The sequence below is a fragment of the Ascaphus truei genome, chromosome 7 (assembly GCF_040206685.1).
Source record: "Ascaphus truei isolate aAscTru1 chromosome 7, aAscTru1.hap1, whole genome shotgun sequence".
Lineage (NCBI taxonomy): Eukaryota > Metazoa > Chordata > Amphibia > Anura > Ascaphidae > Ascaphus > Ascaphus truei.
This window is the reverse complement of record NC_134489.1, coordinates 52,907,240-52,932,713: the sequence shown is the minus strand read 5'-3', so window position 1 is coordinate 52,932,713 and position 25,474 is coordinate 52,907,240. Positions and strand designations below refer to the sequence as shown.

The 25,474-nt window shown below is 42.9% G+C and overlaps 1 protein-coding gene across 1 annotated transcript in view; it reads left to right on the top strand.

Moving 5' to 3' along the window:
- Nucleotides 1-25,474, top strand: part of TRPM2 (transient receptor potential cation channel subfamily M member 2) — a 161,786-nt gene that overhangs the window by 6,055 nt on the left and 130,257 nt on the right. Inside the window, exons 2-4 of the mRNA XM_075608423.1 lie at nucleotides 3,754-7,376; nucleotides 8,283-8,368; nucleotides 13,061-13,232. Coding sequence (XP_075464538.1) covers nucleotides 7,236-7,376; nucleotides 8,283-8,368; nucleotides 13,061-13,232 — 399 coding nt within the window. The 5' untranslated portion in view covers nucleotides 3,754-7,235. The remainder of the gene's footprint in view (nucleotides 1-3,753; nucleotides 7,377-8,282; nucleotides 8,369-13,060; nucleotides 13,233-25,474) is intronic.

Below are 25,474 nucleotides of genomic sequence, written 5' to 3'. Positions count from 1 at the left end.
TGTGTGTGTGTGTGTGTGTGTGTGTGTGTGTGTGTGTGTGTGTGTGTAGGGACATTTTACTCCTGCCAACAATTTGTGCCTCACTTTCACCCCACCCCCCCCCTACCCCTGTCCTTCACCCCCCCTACCCCTGCCGTTCTCCCCCCCCTACCCCTGCCCTTCACCCCCCCTACCCCTGCCATTCACCCCCCTTACCCCTGCCCTTCACCCCCCCTACCCCTGCCCTTCACCCCCCCTACCCCTGCCCTTCACCCCCCTCTACCCCTGCCCTTCACCCCCCCTACTACCCCTGCTCTTCACCCCCCCTAACCCTGACCTTCACCCACCCCTACCCTTCACCCACCCCTACCCCTGCCCTTCACCCCCCTACCCCTGCCCTTCACCCCCCCCACGCCTGCCCTTTGACTGACGCACGCACACACCCTGACTGACGCACTCACACACCCTGACTGACGCACGCACACACCCTGACTGACGCACGCACACACCCTGACTGACGCACGCACACACCCTGACTGACGCACGCAAACACCCTGACGCACGCACGCAAACACCCTGACGCACGCACACACCCTGACTGACGCACGCACACACCCTGACTGACGCACGCACACACACACCCTGACTGGCGCACGCACACACACCCTGACTGGCGCACGCACACAAACCCTGACTGGCGCACGCACACAAACCCTGACTGGCGCACGCACACAAACCCTGACTGGCGCACGCACACAAACCCTGACAGCCGCACGTACACACACTGACAGCCGCACGCACACACACCCTGACTGACGCACGCACACACACCCTGACTGACGCACGCACACACACTGACTGACGCACGCACACACTGACTGACTGACGCACGCACACACACACACACACACACACTGACTGATTGACGCACTGACTGACACACACACACACACACTGACACACACACTGACACACACACACACACAGACACACAGACACACACACACACTGACTGACGCGCGCACACACACACACAGACTGACACACACGGACTGACACACACACACACACACTGACTGACACACACACTCACTGACGCGCGCGCGCGCGCACACCCTGACTGACTGACTGACTGCCGCACGCACACACTGACTGACTGAGGCACACACACACGCACACACTGACTGTGTGTGTGTGCGTCAGTCAGTCTGTGTGTGTGTTTGTGTTTCTGCGTCAGACTCACTGACGCGCGCGCACACACACTGACTGACTGACGCACACACAATGACTGACGCACACACACTGCATGAAGCTGTAAAGGAGGGAGGGGGGGAACTGGATTGATGTGAATGGGGGACAAACAGAGAGAGGGGGAGGGGTGAGGAGAGAGAGAGGAGCGGGAATATTACATCCCGGGCAACGCCGGGTCTCTCAGCTAGTATAAAATAAACGTAAAGAGAGGGTGCATACCATTCAATGATGGATACAAAAAAAGGAACAACAGGACAGTCACTCTTATACTCCCAGAAAGTGAATATATATATATCATTTACGTGAATCACTATCCGTATTTGAAGTGTGTGTGTATATAAATATATATATACATACAAATGAGCATACAGTAATATTTCCATTTGCTATTTGCCTTGCTATGGAGGGTTTTTGTCACTTTTTTACTCACATAACTTCACATATACATACATATATAATATATAATATATATAATATATAAATATACAGTGGTTGACAAATCACCAAAAAATCTACTCGCCACACAAAAAAATCTACTCGCCACCTAGTACCAAACGTGTGCTGCTTGGGCCAATAGGAGCTCGCCACGATGTTAAATCCACTCGCCCGGGGCGAGCAAATGTATAGGTTTGTCGATCACTGTATATATATATGCAGTGGAAGTGTATTGTGTGTATTTACCTACACACTCACTCCACATTTCAGTAACATACATATACATCTAAATAATATTCACATATACACGTTTGCTATAAATGGAATTATTACAATTTTACATTATATACATGTGCAATGAATGGAATAAACACTGTAATATAAGTTTGAAATCGCCTATCCGAGCTGCTATGCATGGCTGATCCCTTTTCTCCAGCTTTCTTGAATGTACTCTATGAGGAAGATCATGTGACCAGATGCTAGTGCACGTTTAGAGAGAGGGAGGGCAGTGCTGACAAAGGGGTGTGCCTGGGTTTGTGACAGGACATGAAGGGGCAGTGCCTTAGCAAATGCTTGTTAAAATAGAATACAAGAAAATTGGTCTTTCAAAGTTGTTTTTTTAAAAACAGAAAATGCTAAAAGTATTATTTCTTACTACAGAACTGATTTATTAAAAAAAACACACATGCAGGATATAGACTGAACTGCAGCTTTAAAGAGATGTAATTCCTAAACCCTTCCTCCAATTTGGATGTGAATACCCTCAAATTAAAGCTGATAGACTGCACTTTAAGCCAATATTCATTATTTAACTATAACTTTAATAATTTATTTTGGTACACAGCCGAAATTTCCGGACCTAACTGTATGTGTGTGTGTATATATATATATACAGTATATATATATATATATATATATATATATATATATATATATATATATATATATATATATATATATAAAATCTATATCCAATAAGGAATATCACTTGTGAGCACATTAACATGTCTTAGACAGGTCTGCACCCTTGCCTTTCAAACATTATCACCTAGCATACAGTGCTCCCGCAGCAGCAAGGGATTCTGGGAAATGACATGCAAATGAGCACACAATGGGTCACCTTTTGCCTGCTAGGGGATAGTGGTTGAAAGGCAGGGGTGCAGACCTGTCTAAGACGTGAATATGCTCACAAGTGATATTCTTTATTGGCTATATGCAAACGGTGGAGGTTTGTTGTTGCCATTTTCACCCGCCATAACTTAAAATGTAATGTTATATATCATTACATTTTAAGTTATGGTGGGTGAAAATGGCAACAATAAACCTCCACCGTTAGTATATATTTATATATATACACCACACTTATTAAGGTTATGGTGGGTAAAAAAAGTGACAAAAACCCTCCACAGTAAAGCATATAGCAACTGTAAATATTACTGTATGTTCATTTGCATGTCTTAGACAGGTCTGCAACCCTGTCTTTCACCATTATCGCCAGCACACAGCACTTCCACTGCAGCAAGGGATTCTGGGAAATGACATGCAAATGAGCACACAGTGCCACCTTTTGTTTCAAGCTCATATTACACGAGTAACCCTTAAGCCAATGCATGCTTCCTTAAACACAGCTTTTAAGCATAGGCTGGGGTGAGATGCAAAGTCAGTGGCTGGCCGCAATTGTAATCCGCGCTCAATGCGGCCTCGTCGTGCGCATGCGTGATGACGTGGTGACGCTCCCTGACGCGTTTCGTCACATACAAGCGACGAGGCCGCATCGAGAGCGAATTACAATTGCGGCCAGCCACTTTAGGAGACATTCTCTGGAACTCCAAATGAACGTTTGATCGTTTGAAGGAGCCTCTGGATTTCTGCATCAGCTATCACCTCTCTGCAGCACTAAGGGAGAGTCGAATTGGGGATCCTGGATGCAGACTGACCAGATTGACGGTGATATATTCACAAATTGCCTATTTTATATCCACCCTTGTGAGTGATTTTCCTCCCCCCCCCCCCTTCCCCTTCTTTTTCCAGAAATAAATGTACTTTTTTACACTATTGGGCGTGCGCTCTCTTCTCTTTCTCCTGTAGGTATCCATTAGATGTGGTTCATCCTTTTTGAGAGCGGCCGGAGACCCCCATACCAGTATTAATTATCCAACAATTGATGGACTTTTCTAAAAGGACTGGTTCTATAACTACTTTTTATTTTTTTCACTGGTAGCATATTTTGTTAAATATTATACAGTTTTTGCTTCTGTTTTCACCATTTGTGTCTATGATATATTTCTACACTTGTATAGGGTTTAGTCTTACCATTTGATATTTATTATTTTTATTTCATATTTGGTTTATTATTTATTTAATATCACTTTGGCGCTACTTTATATGTTCTTTTTTTATTGATATATATATACATAGAGAGAGAGAGTTTTGATCAACAGACAGTGGGCCTTATAGTAATTACTAAGCAGTGCTAAGCCATAATATACCCTATGCTGTTTATTAGATCCTTTAATTTAAGGAATTATTAAAATATAATATCTTCCACTTTTGTGTGCAGTGATTTCGTTCATAGATTAGAAATACTTGTCTAATTTTAAAGACATTAATTACCTAGTTTGAAACTACAGTATTATACCCATCACCCTTTCAATGGGTTTGGTCTCAGGTGGGGCTGCACTTTTCATCCCAGGACTGCATCTTTATTGACAATGCTTTCTTGAGACGGTGCAGCATCATTGGATTATGCATCACAGCAGTGCTCAGGCAGTATATCCAATGACTTTGATGCAGCAGGATCAGAAAGAAATGTACTGAAGTCTGAGAAATAATGGATCTAAATAAACATGACATCTCAGAGCTATTTTGAAGAGAAAGGTGTGTAACTGAAGTATTAGCTGTTTTTCATCATAGTCATCCCTAGTCACAATGCAGCTGCTTCTGACCTATGGTATGTGCTACTGCTGCAGTATCTGATGCTACTGGACTCGTGCCAAAATCTGCCTTAAAATACAGTATTGCACATTTAGAAGATTTTCAGCTAATGCTTCTGAAAAGCATTATTTTCTCTCCATTAACACTTTTTCCATTTCTCCAATTAACTCTTTTTTTTTCTTTGAAAAAACACAAGTAGAATGCTTTAAATTAAAGCTGGAAATACATGTGGCTCAGAGATCCTGAGACAGACGGAGGAGAAAGGATTACTGAGAAAGGTACAGCTTGAATCTGCGTATTGCATGCATGCTCTGCTTCTCTTAAAATAGTATATTTTCTAAAGCCACAGTAATTCAGCAAATTTAAGACATAGAGCCCGTTCACCGTCACCTTTAAAAACTCAATACTGTATACAAGTGCAGTATGTTATTGTGTATCAGGAACCAGAAATTAGATTGTAAGCTGTTTGGAGTAGGGATTCTTGGTGACTGTAAAATTGATGTATAGTGCAACATACCATTGCCGCGCTATAGATAAATACAATAACATTTTCATTGATCCATAATGCTGACGATTATCTGCAGGTCATTTATTTCTCTCTTCAGGGCCTGCTCAGGGAAGATAACTAAGTACATTTCAAGCAGTATTGAAAACAATGAATGATTATTTATCAGGAATTACTGTACTGTATGCTTGTGGGGAAAAAATGGGGGGAATTGGAAGGACAAAGTGAGCACTGGTGAAACACTGGGAGACAGAAATGAGTAAGGGTTGAAAAATAATGAATACATTGTAAGCAGTTGTTAAATTCACCAAATTAATTTTCCAAAGGTCCATGGTATTAACAGTAGTGTATAAAGCTTTAGTTAACTAATATGAATGTGCCTACTCAGCCTTTTGCTTGGAAAGTTGCACATAAAGATGTGAAACACTTTTACCCAAATTCCTGAACCATACAAAATCTGGCCTTTTTTAATCGCGAAAGTCGCAACTTTGTTCGCAAGCATTTTGCCAAGCATGAAGTCAATGTCAGGGAGTCATCAACGAGCAATCCGTGCTATTGCAGACGAATTTGCAATATTAATTTATTAAAGTCAATATAGCAGACACTATCGATTTAGGCACGATAACATAGATCACGGTTTGGTGACTCCCGAACAATGTGCTTTTCAATTTTTTTTAATGTGCTAACTTCCAACCAGACCCTGTAATACTGTAAGACTTTTGCAGGAGAGAAGAGCCCATTTATCATATGTAATACAAAATCGAGCGAAAGATTGTAATTTGACAGATTTAACACAGAATTGCATCAGTACAAGTATAGTGCAAGGTCAGTATTGCCTCCTTCAATTGTAGTGTCATTTTGGTCAAAAATTAAAAAAACTGCAATTGTTATTGCTACTGTATATGAACTGGAATTACCATTGTCTTTTTATGAAACTTTAGTGAAATGTATAAAGTAAAAAAAAAGATGACTTTGTCATATTACATTTTTATGGGTATATTAAATAATATACAATGTAGCCTAGTTGGCATCACAGTCATTTTCTTAATACATAGCCCTCTTTAAATTAATTTCACAATTGTCTTTATATTCTTAACAGGGCTACCATTCTTAATCCTTGCTTGAGGATAATTTGAGACCTAAACTTTGTGAACATCCAGTTAAAAGAGAGAACAGAAAAATATATGCACTCATTGTGGTCATGGGCATTTCCATGTCATGGAAAAGACATGTCCTGTTGACTTTGGTTCTTATACCCCCAAACACAAGCAGCTTTCACCTACAGAGTGAGAACTAGAGCAAGGAACTACACTGCACACAAGTTGAAGTAAAGCACAATGATCTATTAGAATGAGAATAGAATACAAAATGGTACAAAATAGAGCCAAATGGCAAATATTATTAGATAATAGAAGAAAATAATAGAAACAAACAGAGTTGTAACATACCCTTGATTTGGGGACCGGCATAATATCTCAGTGTTGGACCTGAAACCCCTGGACTTTACCCTAAAGGGATTCTGGGTAAGAAGGAAGACAGTGTTTTGTTTTAATACTTGGCCAGTGTGAACCGGCAAGGGATGTGTTAATGTTTCAAGGATACGAGACAGGATGAAATAGCCATCACAGAACTAAATATTATCTGTACAAATAGCCTTGCCATAGACTCCTAATGGCTCATCCCATATACACACACAAGACCAGGAAGATGAGAACAAAGAAGAGAGTGTTACAGAAAAATTACAGGAGGTAAGAGGACCAGTCGCATACGCAGAGAATGCTAACACGTAAGAATGATATAGTGTGAGTTTTTAGAAGGTATAAATATTACGTCCTGTACAAGTTTTCTTTGTTTATGAACCAAGGTGCCTGTCCTCGTAAGAATAGGACAGAGCTGTACTATTTATCCTAATTGCTTGCAGGGAGCCTATGACATGTTAATGCAGTCTTAAATGCTCTTTGTCTTTACTGTATCTGATATATTGAAATGCAATAACAAATATAGTACATTTTTAATTCAAATTAATTATCAATGTGTTTACAGTATATTATCAGTCACAGGCGTGAATGTTACTTTTTCTCTGACCTGAAAAGCACAATATAAATCCTAAGATCTACAGCTTCCGATCAAAATGTCATCTATCAGCCAGGATGAGGAAAATAGCTCTACAATACAGCCTAAAAGGATATTAAACCTGGTTTCTAACCTCAAACAAACAAACAAGATGAGACGCAAGAAAAGAGCTCATTTTTCTTACTCTAGTGATGAAAAGGTATGTTTAGACTAGGTTGGAAATATGACACAGGTGTAGGTGAGAATTCAAATAGATTTGGTTATATTTCATAGGTATCCTTTAACAAACAAGAAAATGTTGATAACATCTACATTTAATGCATTTTCTTAGTTTAACCCATTGTCTCTCTCAGAGGGGGCTGCGATGCTGTTACGAAACATCTTAACTAGGTTTCCTTACTAACATGCTGATCTTTCAAGCTGCAACCTCAGACACAAGCACATATCAGTGTCACATATACAGTAACAAAAGGGGAGAGCTGCTCAAAGCTTCAAAACGGAGAGTGAGACAATAGAAATAATAAAGTCAATATAAAGTGGGACAACTGTGGTGCTTATTACTGGGACGCTGCTGTTTCATGCCAATCCTTTTGTCTCTGTATCACATTTACAGTACCTCACTATTCCTCCATAACTCATATCACTTCCCAGGATTAGGCAAATGGTGGAAAATAATAATACTTTAATACATTGTTGCTAAGAGGCATATGTTTAACATTAATTGTTAGCCAATTTCACGGCAATAAAATAAGTGTCCCTCGATATACACACCCCATATAATGTAGTTCCCTAGGATAAAGTCTTACAATTGACCTCCATCAGCAGAAACGTTGTTAATGGAATTGATGTTTCATTAAAACCATAGTGAACCCCTGATACAATCGCAATATAGATGTTTATATATTAATATATTTTGAGATTTGTTTTCTGATTTAAATTAGACTGGTGCTTCTAACCGGCAACATTTTTATATGATGTGTTTAGCATATACAGTAGTTCATTTAGTGGCATATTTATCTCATTGTGCCCCAAAATTAGATCGGGCTGTGTATACACTACTATCGATATTTTATTACTAACTAATGTAATACTCTCTCAATCACAGGGAAATCTCTCCTCTTGGATTTCAGAAAACATTAAAAAGAAAGAGTGTGTGTGTTTTGTGGAAAACTCGAACATTTCTAATACCAGGTAAGCAAAATAGTTTCCCTTTTTCATTTCACTATGATGTTTAATGCTTCTGGAAATTATAGACGTAAAACTTCTAAGTTCCCTAAAGAGGGAGTTCCTGAATGGTAATATGTATCCTTACTGAAGTTACTGAGTTATGTAGTTGTAAAAAGTTATGAAGATGCAGGGTTCTTTAGAACATTTAAATTAGTGGTAAACAACCCAGGATTAAGTAGAATTGAAAATATCACACACATTTAATTACATTAAATTGCAAACAAGGCAAACATAGCAATAGTAGAAGAAATATCAACAACTACAGCATTTCTTACAAGTCAATACACATTGGATAATACAGCAAAATGAGGTAACGATGTGGAAAATATCCATCACATCTACGGTGTCTCAGTAAATGCTTTCAATACTGCTGTTTGGTAGCATTCACTAGTTGGTATGTCTTATAAGTTGTTTTTATTATTCTAACAAAGTGAATATGTTTCCTTTCAAATACCATTGTTTTCAAAATATATAATTGCTGTCCCAAATTTTTCAATTAATGGTAATACATACTCACCAATATACAATATGCCTTTAACACTTGAACGAGAAAAGAAGCCTAGTTAAAGCACTAGAACACAACGGTTTACCTTTGCGTGTATCTGAGGTGACACATTCACCTATACATTAGATCTTTTACACTGACTGCTGATATGTGTGCTATTTCATGCTTTTATTTCCTTAGAGGGAGGATTTGGAGGTGGTAGGGAAGTACCCTAGTCCCTTTGCTTTGCTGGGGTCTCGGGGAATGGGCCAGAAGATGGGGTAGTTAACCCCGAAACGTTGCCCCCCCCACATCTTCTCTTCACTCTTTCCATTATGGGTTGTTTACCCTTCCACACCATTCAGTGATATCACTACCCACCCCACTCTACCACTCCTTCTCCTCCCCTCAATCCCCCACAGGATGGAGTAACAACGAATTTCTACTACTGAGCTCCAGGAAACCTTCTTGGCCGTGACTCAGTGAAATGTATATTGAGTAAGGCGGAGCATAGTGGAGTTAATAACAGCCTAATGGTAGATGTAAAACTGCGGGATAGCGGAGCTATGGACACTCTAAAAAGCGACAACTACACTAGCATAAGTCCAGTGTGGAGCACCAAGAGTACTCATGATAAGGCACTGTTCCCCTGTATCCTCCTGACTTCAGGTACACAAGCGTGGTGACACCTTCCCTCCATGGCGTCTCTCTGATCCGGAAATGATAGCATCAAGGTAGAGGATCAAAAAAAGTCTGCCGCTCCTTAAAGGTACATTAACTCACCAGTAGGTAGTAGTAAAATACTTTGTTTACACTACATAAAACGGATACGATCCCTGGACAAGACAAAAAGAACCTCCTCCCACACGTTTAGAACAGCTAATGTTCTTTCTCAAGGAGTATGGCAAAGGGAAGGGGGAGTGTACTATGTAAACCTCTCTTCCCACAGTTTAACCGGTGTGACACACCTGAAGGTAATAATGATAACAAGAAAAGATTCAATGGGACATGGAAACATTAGTATCACTCCCTCAGATCAATAAGCCGTAAAACTGCTGAGTGCAGATACAAAATTGCAATGGCATCAGCACTGAGTAAACATGGCCAGATTGTATGATATTGAATCAATGAAACTTTTATACTTCACAATAAGTGTATATATAGAAGACATAATGTATGTAACTTAAATCTCTCCATTATAAATCACACTCACACAGTGTCCAATGGGAGTAAAAAAAGACATCAAACAGTGTGATAGGTGTGATTAATCAATTATTGGCCATGTAAATCAACATAGGGGATAGAAATAATGCACGATGTAAACCAGATAATATATCATGCTAAAACAAAAGTACAATATGGATACAGAGCATAACACAACCCTTGGAACGAACATAAATCTCAGTAAATATAGACTCAGTCCAGGGCAGCCATAGATAAAATCATATGTGAAGAGACATAAGGAATGTCAACAGGTCACTCACAAATATTTTATGTTCGATGGGCAGTTCTACCTCCAGACATGTGGGATGGCCATGGGGTCTTGCTTCGCGCCATCCTATGCTAACTTGTTCATGGGATGGTGGGAGCAGTCCCACGTGTTTGGAGATAGAAATCCCTATTGTCATCTTATTGTTTCTTATCACAGATACATTGACGATCTGCTCATCATTTGGGAGGGCACCGTCACCCAGTTACACGCTTTCATACACCTGTTGGACCACCAGAATGGTAATGTAAACTCCATTGATTTCATAGGCATTGCCTAATATTCTCGAGGAATAAGGAAGGGGGATTGGGACTCTGAGCTCCTAAAAAAGGAAGCTCTGTGGATTTATACTTTAAAGACATTATCACCAAATGGTCTCAATGAGGGATTTGTATACACCCCCTTCATTTGACATCTATTCCTATGGAGGTGTCCGCCTACCTCCAACAAGCTTTTTTTCAAGTAGCATTCTTGCGTGTGGACTCTCTATCTCTGGCACAATATCAAATTGAGCAACCAAGCCCACTCTTGGTAAGTTGGTCATATAGAAATCCTGATTCACTTAGTTAATTAATTACTAAGGGTTAACCCCCATTTTCATAGTGTGGGGGGTGAAAAATTATGCCCTTCACCAGTAACTTTATTTCCTACTGTAGTGCCGACGATTATTCTAAAACAAATCTTGGGCAATCACCAACAAGACTCAGGTACATGCTCCCATATCTCCCATAGTATAGTAATTGCAGAGTAGCATGATATGGAAGCTATCTAAATTCCATCCACATTCTAAACGCTTTGCCTGGGATTGAGTTGTACCTCATTTTAGCTGCCTTCAACAAGTTCTATGAACTGGGAAACTTCACCCGCTAAAATCTGGCACACAAGTGGTTAACTGCAGCAAACGGAGAATGATAGATGCGGCTATAGGTACAATGATATCTCCAACAGGAACCCCCCTATACGTGCCTTGAAGAAGCGTTTATGCGCGCATCGGCCAGGAAGTCACATGCACACACTGGAGTTCTCACTGAGACTGCAGAAACCTTAGTTATTGGATACTTTGTTATGGCATCCTGCTTCAATACTTTTACGCTCAACTAGCAGACCAGACAGGCAAATTATTTTAAACCATACATTAACCATCCAGAAAGTCGAAAGAGTGCTTTAACTAGGTTTCTTTTCTCGTTCTAGTATTATTACATACCTACGTAGGGAGCACCACTGACTGTAGCTACCTCACTATCTGTAGTGGGGATGCCTGTTTAGTCTGTACAATATGCTGTTGCGTTATTTATGTAAAGTAATTGGTTCCTATAGGTTTCAGCTCTGTGCATAGTAGAAATTCATAAGTGGATTAAACTGCTTATAATAGACCGAGTAATGTTTGATCTATGGTAAATTCAGTTATGTCATTGTTATATATATATATATATATATATATATATATATATATATATATATATATATATATATATATACATACAATTTCAGAAATATGAAAGAAAACCAAGAATCAAATAGGGTCTGAGGTGCTACAGCTGATATGAAAATGAGTAGACTAAGTTGTTCAAGTGATTCTTATCTGAAATCAAAATGTTTTATTCTATATATCTATAATATGGAATGTATGTCCTTTATCTATAATTGTACCAATGTACTGTACTAGTCTTCATTGTTATCTCTGGTGTGTTATGTTGAGATATATTATGAAATTATGTAGCAACATTACCATTGAGTCCTATGGAAACTCCATGATATTCATAGTTACTGAGCTATGTTGTGTTCTAGGGGATGCTACAGTACATCGGTATGGTTTCTGGCCAGGCAATTAGATTCAGCTAGAACTTTGTAGAGATGTGCAAAATGTTTGCATGAAGTTGCGAGCCATGCAACATTAGGCTTTTTGAGTCACAAAAAAAAGCTGCAACTGAGTCAGAACTCGTAAGCAATTCGCCAAGCATTCAGTCAATCTGCATTGCAGTTTCGTTTAATGTGCTAATTTGTGAAATTTTCGTAAATTTGCTTGCAATGGTCTCTAAAATCATTACATTGACTTAATGCTGAGACTACTAATTGGGCACACACACCATGTTTCGCTACTGTCGGGCGATATTTATCTGAAAGCGTACAAATTTGGCGACGTTATTTGCCCTCTAAGACTTGGTTAAATGTTTAGCAGGGAATTCAGTTTTGAAAGAAAATCGCTTTAAATGTCATTAATGCATTTTGGACCGGTTGGAACATTTCTACTCAATGGAGTTTCAGTAAGTAAAAAAGTTAAGCAAGTCTGTTCCTGGTTCTGAGTTTGCACTAATAGTCACCAAATTGAAATACCTTTGCTTCTTAAGTTCTTTCACTTGATAAATGGGTGAATATGGAAACATAGATTGGCTTAATCTAAGTGTGTTATACATATATAGTACTCGTGTAAGTTACTAGGTACATTCTATTGAAAGGATAATTGAAACATATGGTCATAGCATGAGACCACAGAGCCAAGGAAAAAGTCTAAGATAAGGCATTAAAAAAAAGGATTCTCATTACTGCATTTTAAATCTCTTTGTATAGATTAAAAACTAATATAACTAATTTCTTAAGGAATATGTAATTTCAATTGCATTTGATTATGGTCAGATCTTTCTAAATGTATTTTATTACTAAGTTTTTTACTATACCTCATCAGAAAAAGTGTCTGTATGTGTGGAACACCTAGAGATCAACACATGGATGAAGCCATGAGACAACAGCCCTTCCAAAGTAAAGGGGTATGGGATTCAAAAGAACACATTCAGGAGATGCCCACAGATGCCTTTGGAGATATCAGCTTCATTGGATTGGGTCCTAAAGTAGGAAAGGTTTGTCTTGTTGTTTGTTTTCACTTTGTTAGATGTAGATTGAGATGCAGGTTTAGAAGTGTACTATTCTAAATATGATTGTCTTTAAGCCTAACACGTACTGTAATTACAAAGTTATGAAGCAATGCTATTCCATAAGGCCCTTTCTGGAGTCATCAGAAACTGTACAGTTCATTCAATTAAATGGGTCATAAGGTATGTTATAGGCTAATACCTCTTAGTAAACATGGGGGTGCCCAGATATTTCGGGGAGCGCAGATGCATGAAAAGACAAAACACATATAATATAGTGCAATATGTCTGTGATTTGAATAAATTGTTTCTTTTCTTCAAAGTCTGATGAATTGTATACTCACAAATTTACCACTCATATAGTGTATATAATGGTATCTTTATGGTGCTGTGCCGAACGCCTTCAGATGTGATCACCTTACTGGAAAAATGGAACAAGAGAACCAACCATAGTCGATCAAAAATAAAACCTTTATAGTAGAACTATGGTAAAACACACTCACATGATGTCAGTGTTACGCCGGTGCTGCCCGCAGACCAGACCCGTTCCTTTCACTGAGGTGAGGAACGTATAGAAGCACGCACCCGCAGCAAAGGGAGCGTGTCCGGAGTGTGGTGATTTTGGCGTTGCCAGGCCAGGTGTATTTAGCTAGCAATACTTGCCGGTACCGGTGTAGAAATGCTGTTGTCGTTGCCGTTAGCCAAAGTCTGGGATTGGAGAATTCCAGAAGGTCGTTTGTCCAAGCAGGGGTCTAGAGCCAGAGAGAGACGTCCGCCAAGCCAAGTCGTAACCTGAGAGTATAAGAGAGAAAACGCCAGAGTAATAATCCAAGTGAAAACTATGTCGAGCAATGAGTAAGAGGAAGGACTGGCATTATAAAGTGTGACTGGCCAATCAGAGGTGGGGGCAGGCCTGGAGGACTGCGTGGAGCTATCCTGGATAGGTCCCCTTGATTGGTAGGCAGGTGAGGACTCTTGTCTTGGTAGGAGGTCCTCTTAGTGTGCTGGGGGCGGGTCTTCACTGCAAGAGCAGTGAATAAATTAACCTCACCCGGCGCGCGCTGTTCAGGCGCGCGGCTGGGGAATATGGCGGCCGTATGCGGGAATGCAGATCCCGCGGGCATCCGAGGACGCAGAGCACGGCGGGGAACCCCCAGGACCGCCGAAGGTGAGTGACGCCAGCGAGAGACGCGCGCCACGGTAGCGGGAGTAACCGCAGGGGAAGGGGGACCAGGGCGCGGATACCATGATCCCTGAATCCTCACAGTACCCCCCCCTTCAGGATCGGCCTCAGGACGATCCTTCCATGGTTTTGATGGAAACTTCTTTCGAAAGCGTTTGAGGAGTCCTGGAGCATGAATATCTTTCAGGGGTACCCATGACCTCTCTTCGGGTCCAAAACCTCTCCAGTGGACCAAGAAGTGGACTTTACCTCTTGAAAGACGGGAATCCTGTAGAGCCTGTATTTCATACTCTTTGTTACCCTGTACCATCACAGGATCTGGTTTAGAAGTGTGATCCGGAAAGAGGCTACTGGAGATAAAAGGTTTGAGAAGTGAGGTGTGAAAGACATTCGGAATTCTCATGCTTTGAGGAAGTTGGAGTCGAAAAGAAACCGGATTAACCTGCTCCAAAATGGAAAAGGGACCCAGGAACCTAGGAGCCAATTTGAGGGAAGGCGTTTTGAGACGGATGTTCTTGGATGATAGCCAAACCTTGTCCCCGGGTTTGTATTCGGGTGCCGGACGACGGTGACGATCAGCCTGATTTTTAGATGTCAAGAATGCCTTTTGTAATGCAGATTGTATTCTGGACCAAGAGTCTTGTAGGAGAGCAATATGTTCGTCCACGGCTGGTACCCCAGAGGATTCTTTGGTAATAGGTAGGCGAGCCGGATGGAATCCGTAGTTGATAAAGAAGGGGGTCTCGTGAGTGGACTCATTCCTGGAAGAATTGAATGCGTACTCAGCCCAGGTAAGTAATTCTGCCCAGTCATCCTGAGAATTAGAGACGAAGCACCTTAAGTATTTCTCAAGGGATTGATTAACCCTCTCGGTCTGTCCGTTGGATTGAGGGTGATATCCAGAAGAAAAGGAAGACGAGATACCTGGTCTCTTGGTGAAATTTCTCCAGAACTTGGAGACGAACTGGGAACCCCGATCGGACACGATGGATGTGGAATCCCATGGATCCGGAAAATCTCTTTGGAAAAAATATCCGCAAGGGCGGGTGAGGAGGGTAATCCTTTGAGAGGGATAAAGTGTGCCATCTTGGAAAACCGATCCACTACCACAAGAATGGTATTCATGCCATTCGACCTAGGCAACTCCACAATAAAATCCATCGAAATGTGGGACCAGGGACGCTCCGGAATAGGTAAAGGTAAGAGAAGACCCTGAGGTTTCTGACGAGGAATCTTGTTACGCGCACATACCGGACAGGACCGTGTAAATTCCAGAATGGTTTTAACCATATTGGGCCACCAAAAGGTACGACGGATGAGGTCCAAGGTTTTCTTGAATCCAGGATGCCCTGCCGAACGGACGGCCTGTCCCCAGTCCAGTATTTCAGGGATAAATTTGGGTTCCACATACAAAGAGTCTTTAGGAACCACAAGACCGAACGGGAGGTTCTCTTGAGACTTGATGATCCTCTCAAGATTCTTGAATGCCACAGTTGCTAAGATTCTTTGTTTAGGGAGGATGGACTCAGTGGATTTCTCTGATCTCTCTTCAGAAGAGTATTGCCGGGAGAGAGCATCCGCCTTGACGTTCTTAGTGCCGGGAATGTATGAGAGAACAAAATTGAATCTAGAGAAAAATAACGACCAGCGAGCTTGGCGAGGACCTAAGCGACGGGCATTCTCAATGTACAATAAGTTCTTATGGTCCGTAAGAATGGTGAATGGCTCTTTTGACCCCTCCAGAAGATGTTTCCATTCTTGAAGAGCCATCTTGACGGCCAAAAGTTCCCTATTGCCCAAGTCATAATTCCTCTCTGCCGATGAAAATCTTTTGGAGAAAAACCCGCAAGGATGAAGTTTATCCTGGGAAGAAAATTTCTGCTAGAGACAGTAGGGGAACCCCTGCTACAGCCTAAATGAAGTGGTATTATGAACGGTGCTTTGGGTATAAACTGTAGTGGATGAAGGAGAGAAAGGACCCAATTTAGCACTCGAGTTCACACTCTGTGGTGTTTAGTGATTGAATTAAAAACATGATCTTTATTAAACAACATATAAAAAAAAAACGGCAATGGGCACCAAATGTGCCCCTACTTATGCCAACCTCTACCTGGGATGGTGGGAATCCCAGGTAGTGTTTACAGAAGACATGGAAATATACACTGAGCATATCGACCTCTGGGTCCGCTACATCGACGATGTGTTTGTCCTGTGGCGTGGCCCAGAGGCAATGCTAAAACAGTTCATCAGTACACTCAATACTAATGTGTTCAACCTCCACCTCACACTGGAATACAACAAGGACACTATGTGTTTCCTGGACCTGCAAATTTCAAGGGGAAATGAGGGTTCCCTCCATACAACTATATACCGTAAAACAACAGCCACAAATAACTTGTTAGAAGCCAGTAGTCACCACCCAAAGGCTCAGGTTAATGGCATTCCGACAGGCCAGTTCCTTCGACTCAAAAGGAACTGTAGTACTAATCAGGAGTATGAAAAACAGTCAAAAATAATGATGCAACGCTTTGTGGATAGAGGGTATAGCCGGAAGACCATAAAAAAGGCTTATAAAAGAGCAAAATTCACCTCACGCCAATCCCTGATCAAGGATAAACCACCTAGCCTATCTGACAAAGTGATCCGCTTTATAGGCACATTCAACCGTGAGTGGCCTCAGGCAAGGGCCATTCTGGAGAGACACTGGCACATCCTAAGAGCAGATGATCTTCTTAAAGGTGTCACCAAAGATCGTCCATCCATGACAAGCAGACGAGCTAAGAACTTGCGGGACCTGTTGGTCCACAGCCACTATGAGGAGGAGAAACCAAGAACATGGATACCACCAAAACCCACTGGATCGTATACATGCCAGCGATGTAAGGCATGCCAGTACATGAACACCACAAAACAATTTGGAAACTGGAATGACACCAAAACGTACCCTATACGCAGTTTCATTAACTGCCTCAGTACAGGTGTCATATACCAAGGCAAATGTGTCTGTGGCAAAGTCTATGTGGGCAAAACAAGCAGATGTCTTAAACAGAGGGTACTTGAACACATAGGCACCGTGAGGAATAAGACCGATAAACCCCTGTCAAGACACGTCAATCTATGTCATGGTGGAGATCTCAAGGCCGTCACCTTCTGTGGGATTGACCATCCAACAAAGGGTATGCGGAAAGGAGATTGGGACAAAGTTCTCCTCCAAATAGAAGCCAAATGGATATACACTTTGGGGACATTGGCACCTAGAGGCTTGAATGAAGGGTTCCTTTACACCCCATTCCTATAGGCAGGGTGTACCTCTCTATTCAGACACTATTTGAAATTCTGTCATACCCACCGTATACACAGCTCCGTGACATCACCATCTGCACATGAATATATACCAACCATTATAGCCATGTTTGTAAAAACAGGCAGTTCCCCAATCCTGCACACAGATTATCACCACCTTAGAGCGGTGACATCAATTTATATCACAGGGCTTCCTCTGGACCCTGACAGTAGAACATAGTGCATATATGTACATGATCATTTTGGACATCACTTCCACTACCCCTGCAGCAGATCTGAAGTGAATTATCACTTCACTCTGCCAGTTTCTGACAATAAGGCAAGAATAACACATAATTGAGTCAGATCTTTATTATTTATTAATAGTGTGCTGGATATGTAGTTAAAAACATTGGTATACTTACTGTGCTTCATCTCAGGACCAAACATACCTCGGCACACCAGGGGTTAACTTATGACGTCATCACTGGGGGCCCTATATATACCTGCCTACCTGCAGGGTATCCTCAATGATACTAACCCTTTGCCTTGAAAAAGCCCCTCGCGAAACGCGCGCGTCGGCTCTCTGGACATACATGCACGCGCAGATCAGGACTGCCTCCGCATGTATCTGTGTGACCGCGAGTCAATGCGGTAGTCTGCGAGTGCAGTCTCACATAGGCTATAAGTGCCCCGACGGTCACTGTTAGCCTCTTCAAAGTGGTTTTAGGGATAGTGCTCCGGTATCTTAGCACTGAGCAGCCTCACCTGCAGTACACCATAGCTGCTCTGACGCGTTGGTGTGCTGCTGCATATCCGTGAGGTTTACTTCAGCTTCTACAATCACGCAGCTCTCTGTTTAAAAAACCCCTATTAAAAGAGTTACCTACCTGCCCCTACTATCAGTGTCTCCCACACTGGGATACTGACCTACTGTTACAACCATAGCCAGGACATCACTCTCTGACTAGAACCACGCTGGTTAACACAGGTATATACACCCAGGAGTACAATATCCAGAGGGTTACCTCAGGTCATGTGTCACTGATAGGGGCATACTAACTATCATAGAGAAGCATAGCTGATCAAGCAATACCAATACTGATACTGTATACATGGTATATTTGTTTTTATGTTTATCAGTTGGGTCACATCTTATACAGAAATATTATGATACTGTGACCTGCAATCCCAGTACTTACCCGGACACCCCTGTTTTAATCACCTACTACACAGGTTCGCATTAGGATCACTGTGTTGCAACAGTACCAGTGGTTTATTAAAACCATCTGGCACATATTAACTTTTTTGATCCAGAGCCAATATGGCTTTCTATATTTAGGATCAACTCACCTTCAGTACGTCGTTGGACCTTTTTTTATATTTTTTTTTTTATATGTTGTTTAATAAAGATCATGTTTTTAATTCAATCACTAAACACCACAGAGTGTGAACTCGAGTGCTAAATTGGGTCCTTTCTCTCCTTCATCCACTAAAGAAAATTTCTGCGACAGAACCGCCCCAGCCCCACAGTCCGAAGCGTCAACCTCTAAGGTGAAGGGGAAATTCGTGTTAGGGTGTCGAAGGATGGGAGCAGAGACAAAAGTTTGTTTCAGTGTCTCGAATGCCGTGACAGCTTCTGGAGACCAAGATGAAGGGTCTGCACCTTTTTTGGTCAGTGCCGTGATAGGAGCGACAATGGTAGAAAAGTTGCGGATAAACTTCCGGTAATAATTAGAAAAACCCAAAAACCGTTGAACAGATTTGAGGGAATTGGGTTGTGGCCAATCCACGACGGCCTTTAGCTTCTCTGGGTCCATGGCCAAGCCTTTGTTGGAGATGATGTATCCGAGAAAAAAAGTGGTAGACTGATGAAAAATGCATTTCTCCATTTTAGCAAACAACCGGTTCTCGCGGAGGCGTGAAAGCACAAACTTCGTATGGATGATATGATCCTGTAAGTTTTGAGAAAAAATAAGGATGTCATCCAGGTATACAATGACAAATATATTAAGAACGTCTCGAAAGATGTCATTGATGAAGTCCTGAAAAACTGCCGGTGCGTTGCATAACCCGAAAGGCATCACTAGATATTCGTAGTGTCCGCTACGGGTGTTGAAGGCAGTCTTCCATTCATCGCCCTCCCGGATGCGGATGAGGTTGTATGCCCCACGGAGATCCAGTTTAGTAAAGAGATTGGCCCCCTGAAGTCTATCAAAGAGTTCGGAGATGAGTGGGAGTGGATAACGATTCTTCACCGTGATATGGTTCAGACCCCGGTAATCAATACATGGTCTGAGAGTACCATCTTTCTTTTTGACAAAGAAGAATCCAGCCCCCGCAGGAGAATTGGAATGACGTATGAAGCCCCGCTTAAGATTCTCACGAATATATTCGTCCATAGCTTTGTTCTCGGGCAACGAGAGAGGATAAGATTTGGCTTTAGGCAAGGTATAACCAGGTACCAGATCAATCGGACAATCGTAGGAACGATGAGGAGGTAGAAGTTCAGACTGTGCCTTGCTGAAAACGTCCAAGAATTCGGCGTATGGAGAAGGTAACTCCCTCCGAGAACTTGATGTGTTGGCTAATAGAAAGGATGGTTGCTTGATAGAGGAAAAAGGTTTCTCTGACCTTGACCTCCAGTTAATAGGGTTAGGAGAAACCCAATCGATGAGTGGATTATGCTTCTGTAACCAGGGCAAGCCAAGCGTGATAGGTGTTCCTGGGGCATGAATAACATCAAAACCCAGAGTCTCTTTGTGAGAATGAGTAGAAAGGGTGATAGGTCCGGTCTCTAAGGAGATATAAGCCGGGGTGAGAGGTCGATTATCAATCCCGACCAAGGCAACGGGAGAGTCCTTCCTGGAAAGCGGAATTTGATTTTGCTCAGAAAAGGTTTGATCTATGAAATTCCCTCCTGCGCCGGAATCGATAAATGCAGCAGTGGAGGTGCGGAAAGTCGGTCCTGAAAGGGAGACGGGAATAGTCAATCTTTTGGGAAGTTCCCTTCTGGGAGGGGGACAAGGAGATTCAGTACCCAGAGAGCGCCCCTTCGTACTCACTGGGCTTAGTCGTTTCCCGGAGATGGTGGATGGTTACGGGTACGCTGCTCAGAAGCTCCGCAATGATGGCACGATTCCCCAGTAGAGCGAAGTTGTCGTGACGGTGCCCGAGGTTGCTGAACTCCAAGTTGCATCGGCTCTGGAGCCTCCAGCGCCGGTAACGGGGAGACGACGGGTCTCTGGTTAGTAGAGAACCTGGAAAAGGAAGCACGAAAAGGCGTAGCCCGGGGAAGCTGACGCTGAGCGCGGCGTACCTGAAGGCGCTGATCCATACGCGTAGCCAGGGTGATGAGATCCTCCAGTAACTCTGGCCTGGTGTGGGAAGCAAGTTCATCCTTCAGAGACTCCGATAGACCTTTCCAGAAGACGGCGACTAAAGCCTCCTGACCCCAATGAGTCTCAGCTGCTACAGTTCTGAATTCCAAGGCGTATTGACCCACAGGCCGACGTCCCTGTGTAAGCTCTAGCAGGGTATCAGAAGCAGTCTCTTGACGTGCGGGGGTATCAAAAACCTGTCGAAAGTCCCGTCTGAAGGCCGCATAATCGCGGGTAATATCAGGGCGTAGTTCCCAGATCGGAGAGGCCCATGCCAGTGCATTACCTGTGAGCAGACTATATACGTAGGCTACCTTTTTCCGGCCAATAGCATACAACTGGGGAGCCATCTCGAACTGGATCTCGCACAGGTTGAGAAAGCCACGACAGGCGTGTGGATCCCCTGCGTAGGGCCTTGGAGCCGGAATCTTCAGAACTGAAAATGAAGTGGAAGATAAGTCAGGCTGCGCCGGGGGTGCAGCCGCAGGCGGAGCCTGTAAAGGGCGGTCCGATACCTGTTGGGAGAGGAGAGCCACTTGATCCGTTAAGGCCTGTATTTGTTGGTACATGGCCGTCATCATAGAGTCCACAGTCTGGTCTGCGTCTTGTGGGCTCGACATAATGTTACGCCGGTGCTGCCCGCAGACCAGACCCGTTCCTTTCACTGAGGTGAGGAACGTATAGAAGCACGCACCCGCAGCAAAGGGAGCGTGTCCGGAGTGTGGTGATTTTGGCGTTGCCAGGCCAGGTGTATTTAGCTAGCAATACTTGCCGGTACCGGTGTAGAAATGCCGTTGTCGTTGCCGTTAGCCAAAGTCTGGGATTGGAGAATTCCGGAAGGTCGTTTGTCCAAGCAGGGGTCTAGAGCCAGAGAGAGACGTCCGCCAAGCCAAGTCGTAACCTGAGAGTATAAGAGAGAAAACGCCAGAGTAGTAATCCAAGTGAAAACTATGTCGAGCAATGAGTAAGAGGAAGGACTGGCATTATAAAGTGTGACTGGCCAATCAGAGGTGGGGGCAGGCCTGAAGGACTGCGTGGAGCTATCCTGGATAGGTCCCCTTGATTGGTAGGCAGGTGAGGACTCTTGTCTTGGTAGGAGGTCCTCTTAGTGTGCTGGGGGAGGGTCTTCACTGCAAGAGCAGTGAATAAATTAACCTCACCCGGCGCGTGCTGTTCAGGCGCGCGGCTGGGGAATATGGCGGCCGTATGCGGGAATGCAGATCCCGCGGGCATCCGAGGACGCAGAGCACGGCGGGGAACCCCCAGGACCGCCGAAGGTGAGTGACGCCAGCGAGAGGCGCGCGCCACGGTAGCGGGAGTAACCGCAAGGGGAGGGGGACCAGGGCGCGGATGCCGTGATCCCTGAATCCTCACAGTCAGTAGGTTAATAGCAATTTGATCAAAAATGATCCACACCAGCAACTTGGAGCCTGGTGATCGAGCGGTTTGCTCCGTCTGCACTCTCAGCTGGGCTCACATCCCCGTCTCCTTCCGGTCCGGTGAAATCCCCGGATGAAGTGCAGGGGTGGGTACAACGAACAACGAACAACGAACAAACAGGTCGCACTGAAAATCAGCCTCCCTCACGGTACTCAGAATACACTCAACACATTTCTCTTCTGCTGAGGTTTCATCAGGGATGCTTGTGGAATTGTGGAAATGCTTGTGGAATTTTCTTGCTTTTCTTTCCTGCTTTTTCAACAATACCAGACCAAAGAAAAAAGTGAAAATTAAATATCTAAAACTAGTTCTGCATGTGACATTTTTGTAAATAACCATTCCAACATGTTTAGGCTTCTTGTTCACTGTATTCTCATGCAACCAAATTGCACTTAGGATATTGGATGACTGCGTGTCATATTTAGTCATTGTTAACTTCATTCAAGAAGATAAACCATAACGTATCTAATGATTGACACCACTACATAAGCATAACCATATGTGTGTGCAGGTCCATGTGAAATACAGTACAGTGGGCCAAATTATATTCAGAACTTTTGCTTTATGTTTTGAAGTGACTATCCACATGACACACCAGATACTGTACTCTAAAAGTACAAGTTAATTTATTCCATTATAGCTTGCCATAGTCAACATTGCGAGGCCTGAAAGGTTTCTTCATCAGGACTTTACATCAAAATATTGTGGCCCATATTTACAAAGAGGGGCTCTTCACTTAAATGGGCTATAAGATTACTTATAGAATAGCACCACTTATTAAACACGAGCCACTGTCTACTTATAGGGACATACTGTACTGTACCTGGTATTGCTGAAGTCCACACAATCTTTGAACACACACAAACACAAGTGTGTTTACAGTATTTAATACTGTGAGCATTCTTTCAAAATAAATGTATTTTTGGGGAGTGGGGCCACTAGACTAATTTTTTGGAAATACTTTCCTATAGTCATAGGGGCTCGTTCACTAACTTTCGATAAGTGGCTTAATGTGCATTAAATGCCCTTAAAGCACGATATTGCCTGAAATGCTAAACACTAAGCTTCGATTACAGGACAGTATCGCTTTTATTGAATTGTTTTGGATTAGTGTTTTTTTTATTTAATTGTTTTGGATTAGTGTTTTTTTTTATTATTTAATTGTTTTGGATTAGTAGTGGGGTTTATTTAATTGTTTTGGATTTGTAGTTGGTTTTATTTAATAGTTTTGTATTTTTATGATTGTTTTTTTTTTTTTTTTTAGGTTGCCCAATTGACTGCCATAGTGGCAAAGCATGTCCCTATTATATGGACATAGTTTAACACTGTACCAATTAATGGGTTGCAGGGGTAGAGGGTGGGGATAGTTTCCCCGGGGAGGGTGGTTAGGCCTCCGGGTGGGTAGCGGGGGAGGGGTTAACCCCTTAATTACTAAAGTGGTTACTAACCGCTAAGGTGATTAAGGGGTTAGTGGCCATTAGTTTTGTTTTTTTATTGTAATGTTCCTGCCCACGGAGGACGGAGAGGACGGGGAGGAAGATGAGGGCGGCTTTCATCCTGGCAGGGGTAAGTAGAACTTTTATTTACTTTATGCTGGCTGGTTTTATTTTTAATGGGCAAATGCACTATTATCCATATCTGAATAGTAGTAATTTTGCCCATTACTGTACTGTATGTGTTGGGGGGGTGGGGGGGGTGTTGGGGGTACAAGGGGTGGGTGGGTTGTGTATTGGTAAGGTAGGGTTTTAATGTTAATTGGTTGTAGAGGGATTGGGAGAAGTGGGTGGTTAGGCCTGCCATGTGGGTAGTGGGAGGGGTTAACCCCTTCATTATCATAGGGGTTACCACCACTATGGTAATGAAGGGTTAACTCCTCCCACAACTTTCACAGTAGGCCTACCCACCCAACCTGGGCCAAGTACCCCCTTCACTAACCCCCTCGGCCCCCAATAAACCAACTACTGTGCCTTAACCGCTTCATTGCCTTAACGGCTAGCCGCTAAGGTAATGAAGCTGCTTTAGTGTGAATTTTACTAATAATGTATGGGAGCAGTGTGTCTTCTGAGCTGAACCGAAATTAATTTCAGCCTCAGGGTCCTTCTGCTTCCCGAGTTAGAGGCTTCAGTATTGGGTGCCGGTATCCATGCAATGTTTTAATCTTCCGGTCACGTGACGCGGGAGATTTAAATGCACAGGAGATATCGACACCCCAGGAGACCCCTGCTCCCCTACACTAGTGTTAAAATGAATATTTAAACAGCACAGTCGCCTGTAAGAGCCATGCATGCAGATGCAGCGTCTGTGCAGATCTTCCAGGCTACAGTTTAAACAAACACTTGTGGCCATGTCTCCCTCTGCCCACCCTTCCTCCTCACTATGTTGCCCCGCAGGGGAACTACACTCCCCAGAATGCCCCAGGAGCTGAGGTCATGTGACACAGTACAGCCAATAGGGCTGCTAGAATCTCCTGAGGGGAGATTGGAACTTTGGGAACGCTTGAAGTGAAAGCTGACAGTTAGTTCAGTTGGAGCCAGGACTGAGACAGGGAAGATAGGATCTGGGTGTCAGTGGCACTCAGACTAGGTCATATTAACCCCCTTAGGTCCAAAGATAGTTCCCAATCGCTTAATGACAGCTGCAACAGTCGTTATTAGAACACTTTACGCATTGTATACCTCGGAATACCCATGTCATGGCGCGGGATTTCTTCCAACCGTACCGCCTTAAGACGAGAGTGCAGGCGAGTGCAGAAAATGGCACGTTAGTATTCTGTTTTTTAAACACATGAAATTGACACGGTAGCACAGTACTGTACACATTACAATTCATTTATTTAATTGCATTTAATTGCACACAATCCATGAAATTCAAACAAAGCAACTGTGATAAACACGTGTGCCTGGAGCGATTGGCCGTGTTAATACCACGTGGAGTACAGCAGCGCA